The 10,420-nt window shown below is 34.3% G+C and overlaps 1 protein-coding gene across 1 annotated transcript; it reads left to right on the forward strand.

Annotated features, from left to right (window-relative positions):
• Positions 1–214: 214 nt before the first annotated feature.
• On the forward strand, positions 215–10,098 carry LOC111375422 (3-oxoacyl-[acyl-carrier-protein] synthase 3 A, chloroplastic-like). Its single transcript, XM_022998236.1, has 8 exons — positions 215–695; positions 2,885–3,033; positions 3,799–3,935; positions 7,412–7,517; positions 7,624–7,742; positions 8,817–8,881; positions 8,969–9,191; positions 9,674–10,098. The coding sequence occupies exons 1-8, from the start codon at positions 514–516 to the stop codon at positions 9,893–9,895; spliced, it is 1,203 nt and encodes a 400-aa protein (XP_022854004.1). The 5' UTR covers positions 215–513; the 3' UTR covers positions 9,896–10,098.
• The last annotated feature ends 322 nt before the right edge of the window (positions 10,099–10,420 follow it).

A 10,420-nucleotide genomic window follows, 5' to 3' on the forward strand; every position in this document is an offset into this window, starting at 1 on the left:
TCGATATTTGACAATAATGATGCTGAGTAGCATTACTCGTTTGGGAGAATTGGAACAAAGAGTCAACACAGATGCAGCTACTTGGGTATAATTTTCCAATCGTGGTCATCTCATTTCAGGGGCAAAATAGTTATTTCAATGAGTAGGATATACTGACTCTGTCTACGTGGATGGGAACCATCACTTTCTTTACACTAACAAAGATTCAATTTTTTCAGGCAAATGCAAAATGCATGATAGTCATCCGGAGGACAAATAGAATAGTTAATAGAGACCTAAAAGTTATCAATTTACACAAGAATCTGCATGTGCTTTGATGAAAAAGAGAGTTTTCTTGTTTTTGGACTTGAAATTTCATCGCCAGAACCACCAGAAATTGTGAGAACAATAAAACTCATTGGTTTCTCCGTCTCAAATTCAATCATTTTGTTTTCAAGAAACCTAATAAAATCTTCCCTCTGCATGTGCTCTGTTTTCAATTCTCTTTAATAATAAAAAGAAAGAGAAAAATAAATGGCAAATGCATCTGGACTGTTTACACCTACTGTGCCTAGTGTGAGGAGCAGATTTTCTCCGTCTATAGACATCGATCGATCTGGGTTTCGGTTCTCTGAGGGAGTTTCCAGAAGAATACTGTGTTACAGCATTCTTCAGGATGAAGCGAAGCTTTCCCCCTCTGAATCTACAGTTCCCAGGTAAGAAAATTTACATTGAATTTTTAGTTTATCCGTTGGTTTTGATTTTTTATTAGTAGAGTGTTTGCTTTGATTGATCAATTTCTTTAGGAATTTTCCTGAAATTCTTGTTTATTTGATTTTATTCAAAGTTAAAATTTTTATCCAGTGTACTCTCAATTTGGGATTTTATTGTTTTGTGGTTTTATATAATTGCTTTTGGGAATTTAATTGAAGTGGAGATTTCTTTGTTTAACTGAAAGCTATTGCGTCACTCTCATTTAGCATTTAGGCAACTTCTTTAATCAAGAAAAAGTGTTAAATATTGATGTTCTTGTTTATCCGTCAGTGAATGTTTGGTACGAACTATTGCTAAGAACTTTACCGAATAATGAACGAGATTTTAGCTAATGAACTATTCAGAAAATCGATTGGTCTGTTGGTTATGGATCATTTATTCACATGTATTGCTGTAGCCTTGATGATCAAGTAATGCCTTTGATTTCCCCTGTTTTGACCTTTTGCTCTATAACTTGCTAGGAAGGAGTTTCTTATGGTGGAACAAAAAACTCTTTGTTATAATCAAAGTTTTAATGAGATAGAACTTATCTGATATCTCTCCCATTTATTTAGCCCATGTTTGATAGCAATTAAAATCAGATTTTTAGCAGGTTTTGATAAAAGTTGATGGAATGTGTGGTTTAAAAGTTGTGGATCTTATGAAATGTGTGGTTAAAATTAATTGTTGACTTTAACTTAGATTTTAATCAGATTTTTTAAAGTTACCATATAGGGGTTTAGACATTCATCAGTAACAGTTCATGGAATCAGTGAAGCATCAATTTATCTGTGTTCATATACTGTGGGAAGAGTTGAGCAAAAAAAAGGGGAGAGACAGAGAGAGAGAGAGTGAGAGACAGACAGACAGACTTTAACAGATCCATAAATCGGGTAGAGATAAATCCTACGACATAGTGCAGAGTTCCCGGTAAAATTGGCTTTCTTTGTGCTGTGCCAGTGGATTGTTAGAACTAAATAGGAAAAAATATGGAAATGGAAGGGGAAAGGATATTGATTAGTAGTTTTAGTTTTAGTCACCCGAATATATGAGATGATTTTAAGTTATCATGTGATGAGTTTTCTTGAGGATGTGGGTCTTTTGTTTCTATTTTTTCTGAATTAGCACACTGAGGCTAAGGGTCTGTGACTGTGCGGCGTCAGTTATCCTTCGAGCTGATGTGGAGACATAGGCACGACGCATCTTGAAAAGTAGCTTTATTCGTAATGCGTTGGCATTTCAATGGATGAAAGTTTTATGTTAAAGAGTTATTCTTTGACTCTGATACTTTGAATAGAAGTTTTCTTATTTGAACTCTTGTAAAATTTGGCAAATTTGCTATTTAAAAATTTATAAGAAAACTATGAGCTACAGACAATCCAAATCTTGCTTATCATAAGATAAATACATTGGAGAATTCAAATGTGAAGTGCTTCTACGTTCACTGTCTCCTTTTATATCTGATATGATTTCAGTGTCTTTTTCTCTTTGGTGCATGCATAATTTCCCACCTTCAAGAAACTAAAAATAATGAATAAATAAATATATCGATAATGACAACAAAAAGGGAAAAAAAAAATCCCTCTTGCTAGTACAAATAGTGCTATAGATATCAAGGTCGTACATTTGAAATATATTAGTTCTGAAGTTCGGCTTGTTGTATTCAAGTTATTTGTTGTCATAGGAATATTTCCTGGCATGATATCTGGATATGGATTGTTTGAGAGCAACACTTAATGGATTAGAATAACTAACTTATTGTTAATAATTTATGTACATCATCTATGAAGAAATTTCCGCTTTTGAATGTTTCTCACAAATTCATATCAAGCAGATAAATAATGTTTTAGTAGTCTAGCCCCCATTAAAGGTTTCTTATTTGCATTTTGTTCATTTTTTTAACTAAAAATTGCTCATTCTACTGCTTCGTTAGCTGTTGTTATCTGTTTGAAGCTTTACCTACACATTAGTCTGGTACTTTGCAGTTTTGGCTTATTGTGGAAACTCACTTCCCCCCAATCATACAATCCAAAATGAGTCGAGCTGTCTTGTTTTTCTGATTTGGTTCATTAGAATGATGTTTTACACAATAATATTATTATTGAAATACTGCTTCTGAATCCTCTCTAATACAAGCTTAAAATATGTATAGGCTAGTAAGTAAGGGCTGCAAGTTAGTTGGATGTGGCTCTGCAGTACCAGGTCTTCAAATTTCTAATGATGATCTTGCAAAAATTGTTGATACTTCTGATGAGTGGATCTCTGTTCGGACAGGAATTCGAAACAGAAGAGTTCTTTCTGGTGAGTTTCTATGTGTGCGATATAGAGTTTGGGGAACACTAAACTTGATACAGGGGAAAAACTGTGTAATTTAGGTATTGAAAACTGGTTCTTGTCAATGAACCCCATTAGGAGTTGTATTGTACATGCATGTTTCAGGTTGGTGTTAATTTGAGTTTCGGTAATTGTAAAATTCTTTTCCTCGTAGCCTGCAATCTGTATTTGTGCAACTAATTATGAATGGAACAAGAGCTAAAGCCACCCAATCTTCGCACCCTAGTTTAGCTACATTTGTCATCAATATGCCTGACCAAAAAAAGGATGTACTTCTCGTCCTATAAATTTCTTTTCGGGTGCAAGTCAATACAATTTTTATGAAAATATTAGATTGAAGAATTAGGCTTACAATTTTGATGTGTAAAAAAGTATCATGTCAATAGCTCACTGTGATCATATAAACGGTGTGATCTTTTTTATCCTCTAATTTTAGTGGGCTGAGCTGAGGGGTTGACCCACTTGTGTACACACTGAGTTTAATTGAAGTCAGTGTTTATATTGCCAATCAAGTTCAGCCTACTCATATTCATACAGAAAATATCAATTGAACAAATGGATTCACTTGCTAAAACTTGGTAAGCTGCATGTTTTTCTGACTATCATATGTAAGTATGTTGTTGGATTTTATTATAACTTATTTTGAGTTTTAGGAGTGCATTAAAACTTTTAATATCAATATTCTTGATATACATGTGCCTCATGAATTTAGTGCAACATTTCCTGTTGCAGGAAAAGATAGTTTGGTAGGTCTCGCTGCAGAGGCAGCAAAGAAAGCTCTCCAGATGGCGGAGGTTGATGCGGATGACGTGGACCTTGTCTTGATGTGTACTTCTACTCCAGAGGATTTGTTTGGCAGTGCTCCTCAGGTATACATTTGTTAAACTCAAGAGTCTCTCCTCAAGATTGAAGTACAGGAAACACACTTCAATTCTTTAAGTTAGAATATGACATCATGGAAATATTTTAATCTAGCTTATATCCTAGTCTATCTAGGAATTAGTGTTTTTCCTTTCAGGTTGAATAACCTCGAGTTTGAGAATAATACAAGAAATTCAATCCAGCCTAAATTTCAAGTTTGTATCAGAGCTTTGATTGTCAAAATTTACAGCTTCTAAAATTAGGTTTCAATTGAACCCTAAATTTAATTTTTATTAATATATCTAAAAACCCTAGGGAGAATCTTCCGACGACCTTCTATTTCGCTCTGACAACCCTCTATCCTCTATTCACTTCGGCAGACCACCCTCTACCTCGCTTTGGCGAACTTTTATCCTTTATTTCGCTCCGACGTCACTCTTCCCTCTATATCGTTTCGGAAATAGTATACCCTTGAAAATTAGGGCATTAAATTAAAATATAAAAACAAAAAAAATAATTAAAAAAATAAAACCTAACCCTAATCAGTTTGAAAATTGTAGCTTCTCCTTTATTCTTATTGTTCATCGGGTACTGTCATGAGTACTATTTACAGTACTGCTCATTCACACCATTTTACCCTTGTGTGAGGTGGTTGCTATTTGTGGGTGATTTATTCTATTAGGTCTAGTTTGGTTTGTTGATTATTCTTCCGCACCTTTTGTTGTGGTATGTTTTTTATATTGGAGTTTTTGTTTCCAGTTTTACCCCTAGAGATTGTTAAAATATCAAATTCTAGATTGTTGAACCAAAAATTACTTGCTATACACATTGGTTGGTTTTCTGGTACTATTGATTTGGTGGTTCTCAGATTTGTTACTGTGGTATCTATTGTACTTCAGTTTCTAACTTTTTTATTGTGTGACCCTCCAGCTACCTTCTCAATGTTGTGCTACCCTTCATCTTGGTCTACACAACCATCTGGAACAGCCTAGGGTTCTATTCTACTCTACTTGCTGCCAGATACCCATTCGGCGACTTTTCTTAGAGCTCTGTGACCCTTCATCTTAGTCAACCCAGCCATCTAGTACTCCTATGGTTCTAACACATCATGGCCTCAGCTGCATTGAAAGATTTTATACCCTCGTGTGTGTTGTTTGTGCATGTTTTCTATGTGTGGGCTTTAATCTTTTGTTGCTGGTCTTATGCATTATCATGTATTTCAAGTAGCCCTCATGCCGAACAATCTTACCAATAGGATGATTATAACTGGCAAAAGGGGGAGGCTTTTACTACTTGGAGTTGCAATTAGTGTAACGCTCCAAAATCTATGTCCCGGAGGTTACTCAATTGACTTCTTTATTTGTAAGAAAAGTAGATTTACTCGTACTTTAATACAAACTTTGAAGAATTATGCGAAATAAAATAAATTGTTTTATTGTCTCATAAAATATCAATTGATCCAATCCACTACTGAGATATAACTCCAGTCAATTTTGAAAATAAAATTGTTATTTCAAAATAATTCTCTCATTAAATACTAAAAGAAAATTTAAGTTCTTGATCCCGCGAAACAAACGTTGCCAGCAGTCCCCCAACTCCGATCCATCAAACATATGTAAAGTATTTTATAGTAAGGAATGAGCATACGAATACACTCAGTATAGATTTCATACCAGCATTTTCACGATTTAATATAAAAAGCAAGTAAATTACTCACATAACATAATTTTCTAGTGGAATAGAAACCTAACATTTTCATTTCACTTAGGTCATATCCATTCTCTATCTCCACTTAAGATATTTAGCCTTGTGGCTGGTTTTTGTGTAAATATACATAATAGTACCCTTGATGTTACCCACAAGATCCTTCTTTAATTTGAATTACATAATAGCAAATAAAATAATGAACTTAAAACATTAAAAAGTGAAAACACAAAACCACTTGCCATTTAGAGAAGTACATACCTTGTTCATTAAATTGCTTGTATACTTAAGTTAGTTAAAATTCTTGTGAACGGATTTCGAACACGCTAAATAGCTTTATTCCCCTTTTCTCTCTCTCTCTCTCTCTCTCTCTCTCTCTCTCTCTATGATTTGAATTGGTGTGAACTGAGTGCAAATCACGATTATTAAATAGTGGGCATTAGATTAGGATGAATTACATACTTAGACTTCAAATAGAACTTGTAATTTAAAATTAAATTGAATTCTTAACAAACAAATCAACTTATCAAGAAATTTGAATTTAAGAAAATTCTAACTGCACCAGGAGAAGATAACAAATTTCAAGTTTTATCCAAACACTTATATCAAATAATCCGATAATAATTTAATAGATATCCAATAAATATTAAATCATAATTAACAATTAACAACAATCCTAATAAAAATAGAATTACAATTAACCTTTATAATCTTTCTCGTGAACTTGCATTGGAGCTAGTATTGAATTTAAAGAATGAAGAGTGGTATATTCTAAGATAAGTAGGATTAAAATTTAACTGTTAATCTTTGTCAAATAAAAAATAAAATAACAATTAACGTTTATACTATACACGTGAAACGTGGCTGAGCAACTTACCGACTTAGTTATTAATTCTAATCAAATAAAAAAGAAAATGTTAGTTCATATCCATCTCAAACACACACACATGGCTACCATAATATCAAAACTTAACCAACAAAATTAATTACCAATAAAAGATAATATCTTACTCTCTGTGAGTGTATATATATGTTAAAACTTGTTCTATCAAAATCTAATTATCTGACCCAAGAAAATAAAAGAATCAATACCTATTTCGCTTTAGTCCTTCAACTTTCGAAAATATAAAAATATAGCTTATAGAACAAATAATTCTATTCTATAAAATTTTCAGGATCATACAATTAGAGATTTTTACTAATTGGAGTTCCAATCAGAGTCCAACAATGGTTTTCAAGAGTGGCCCATTCTATGCATAATAATCCAAATTGGGCATGTGTAATATCGATGCGCCAACTTGAGGAGGAAAGTTAGAATAGGAGGTTGTTGAAATAATTCCATCTAGCTTATATAAATTCATATGTTGTGTAAATAACCTTGAGTTTGATGAATAATACAAAAAATTCAATTCAACCTAAATTTCAAGTCTTTACGTTGGAGATTTTAAGATTTGTTGAAAGGACAATCAACATCAATGGAAACTAATATGTGCTTAGCCATGAGATATTTTTTCCGTTTTTCCGTCACCATGTTAAGAATCTAAGAATGAGTTTTACCCACATAATCTGTTACATCCTCGTACCATGAACATATTTTCTGGGGCTGATTGATGAGCTTTTAGTTTCAATATTTATGTTCTTTAGTGATCTTGCAATCTTCAAATTCAATTTGCTTCTCATTTTACAGATATCATACCAGATGTATAGTTTAATTTGTAGTATTACTTTCGTCCATAATATGTTAATATCTCTCAAAATTCGTAATTGTCTAATATGCCAGATTCCAAAAGCACTTGGCTGCAAAAACAATCCATTAGCTTATGATATTACAGCAGCTTGTAGTGGATTTGTGTTAGGCCTTGTGTCAGCTGGTTGCTATATCAGAGGTAAAATTCTGTTTCTCCACTATAAGGAGATTCCCAAACTCTATTAATTTTACATGTCCAACTTATATTCATTTGCTGTACAAATTGAAATCATTCTGCTGTTAAGGGGGTGGCTTCAATAATGTTCTTGTGATTGGGGCTGATGCTCTCTCTCGATATGTTGATTGGACGGATAGAGGAACCTGTATTCTCTTTGGTGACGCTGCTGGTGCTGTGCTAGTACAGGTATGTTTTCATCTTTATCAAACTTGGTTTTTCTTATTGTCATTTTGCACTGCGTGAGTTAATTATTTCTTAAGTTCAATAGTCTTCACATAGGAATGCAGCCATACATTCAATATATATCACTACATATATGAAAAAGTGGATCAGGAGAGACTGATTATTCAGAGTAGAGTTTGGACTCATTTTCTGGATTGCACTTCATAAGCTTCTGTAGAGGTTTATAAAATCTGCATGACACATCCTTTCAGGTACTCGGAAAAGATAAAGATGGAAGTAAGCATCATCTATAATGTAAATCATCTTAAATAGGTTTAGAACTGAATGTGTTGTGCAATTGGGAGTTGAGAGTCAATTTCTTCACTCCCTTCTTTTTATTAAATTAAATGCATATGTTGCCACGTATTTTAGATCCTACTTTATGTGGATTCAGCACCCAAGCGTGTTATCACTGTAACAGTTAAAACAGATTGTGCAGGTAACGAAGACCTAATCTTGCTCTAGTTATAGGAATATCATCTCAAGCAAGGCCATAGGTTGACCCTAAATCAGCTGTCTGTGTCTTCTATATAAAAGCACAACTTTCTTTGCCTTGAAATAACTACAATTTACAACTTTTGACTAAGTGTTAGATGGGGTTTTGGGTAATTTTTAACCAACAGTTCTTGTCTATAGCACAGAAGATTAACTTATTCTCAATCAGTTCTGTCTAGCAGCCCTATGTATCATACAGGCAAAGTTGGCTTTGACAGGAGTTGCTATGGATATTACCCTAGAAACAATCTTCTTTGTGGGGAGGATTGTGAGGGGAATGTAGTGGAACCAAATGGGGGATTCCAAAAGAAACATGGGAACCATTTCAGCTCTCTTCTCTGTCAAGGGAAGTCTACAAGTACAAAATGAAATCAAGCATTTATTTGGTGAAAAATGTTTCATTCTTGTTCTTTTTTTGAAAAAAGCTAGCTACTTTGCGTATCTTCTTTTCTATTGGTAAAACAATTTATTCACGACTAGATTGGTTTCAATTTGCTGGAAATGATTTCTTGCAACTATACTAATTTTCACAGTTGTTTGCAGGCCTGTGATAGTGAAGAGGATGGTTTATTTGCTTTTGACTTGCATAGTGACGGTGAAGGACAAAGGTGTGTATTCTCAATTTATTTATGGACCTATCATGTATTTACCATGTAATAGTCAAAATGAGTAACGAGCAATAACTGCTTTTGCAGGCACTTAAACGCCACCATCAAGCAAAAGGAAACAGATCATTTGTTAGGTACAAATGGCTCGTTACTAGGATTTTCCCCAAGAAATTCCTCTTACTCTTGCATCCAGATGAATGGTAAAGAGGTCTTTCGCTTTGCTGTTCGCATTGTGCCCCAGTCAATTGAATCCGCTCTAGAGAAGGCAGGTCTTGCTGGATCCGACATAGACTGGTTGCTTCTTCATCAGGTATAAAACAGGAACCTATAATATTTCTATATGAGCAAACGCAATGTAATGAAAAAGAGGACTTTGATCTATTTCGTTAAGCATCATGGTGTTTTCCATAAATTTAATAGCGGACAATTGCCAACACTCAAATCACAATTAAAGTGGCAAGAAAAGTTATTTTTTTGCATATCCAGTGCTTGCCCACAGTGTCGTTTCTTAGGTGTTGCTATACGGTTGAGTTAGTTACATTTAAACAAAAAGTTCCATCTACATGTAAATATGACAAGTGTGAAATATTTTGTGTGTTCTGAAATTGGACTTTTGTACTGGTTTTACTTTTACAAAAATGTCTTGGTTATTCACAAAGTAAGCGGTGAAAAGTTTAATCTATAACACTTTGCTCGACGAGTCGTTGTATGTATTTTGCAGTGAGACCTCTAAAACTGTCATATTTATACGAGTATTGACTGAGATAAAAGATGGGATTGGCTAAATTGCAGGCAAACCAGAGGATAATTGATGCCGTGGCAACACGTTTGGAGGTCCCATCTGAACGTGTTATATCCAACTTGGCAAACTTCGGCAACACAAGTGCTGCGTCCATTCCATTGGCATTGGACGAGACTGTACGAAGTGGGAAGGTGCAGCCAGGCCATACTATTGCAGCTGCCGGATTTGGAGCTGGTCTTACCTGGGGCTCGGCCATCGTTAGATGGGGATGAAGCTGGTGCTTTAACCATTTATGATCAATCTTATGAAAGACCATCGTTCATTATTTTGAAATGATTAGTTACATTTATTTTTTTATCTTTTAATGTCTTATATTCTCGACCTGTGTCAAATCTCCTAACATGAATCAAAAACATGATCAAGAATCATGTCCATCGTCGTGAATATCCAGAAGATAGGTCAAGAACTGTTTATATTTATGTCTTTCAAATTAGATTAAAATTTTGCATATCCAGGATATGCCATTGAGATCCAGAATTGAAATTTGCTGTATGCGCACATGGTGGTGTTGGGAAATTTCACTCAGTATCAGTATATTACATAAAGGAGATGGGAGCTTTTTAATGATGCACAACCCAACTTGGCACCGTCACTTCATTTTCCCACCTACCCCATAAGTGCATTAAATTCCACCTCCTGTCTCTTTGGTGGTCGGGTATCGAACAAGTCAACATTAATATGTCCGCACAAGATGGCAGGCAGCTCAATTACCAAAATACCAATATTAAATCTAATAG

Source organism: Olea europaea, unplaced genomic scaffold (genome assembly GCF_002742605.1).
Source record: "Olea europaea var. sylvestris unplaced genomic scaffold, O_europaea_v1 scaffold1374, whole genome shotgun sequence".
Lineage (NCBI taxonomy): Eukaryota > Viridiplantae > Streptophyta > Magnoliopsida > Lamiales > Oleaceae > Olea > Olea europaea.

Excerpts from the sequence above, each read along its gene's own strand:
- LOC111375422 (XM_022998236.1), top strand. The coding sequence starts at position 514 with ATGGCAAATGCATCTGGACTGTTTACACCTACTGTGCCTAGTGTGAGG. Across the intron at positions 8,882-8,968 it reads AGTGACGGTGAAGGACAAAG|GCACTTAAACGCCACCATCA; the intron begins GTGTGTATTCTC and ends CTGCTTTTGCAG. Across the intron at positions 9,192-9,673 it reads ACTGGTTGCTTCTTCATCAG|GCAAACCAGAGGATAATTGA; the intron begins GTATAAAACAGG and ends GCTAAATTGCAG.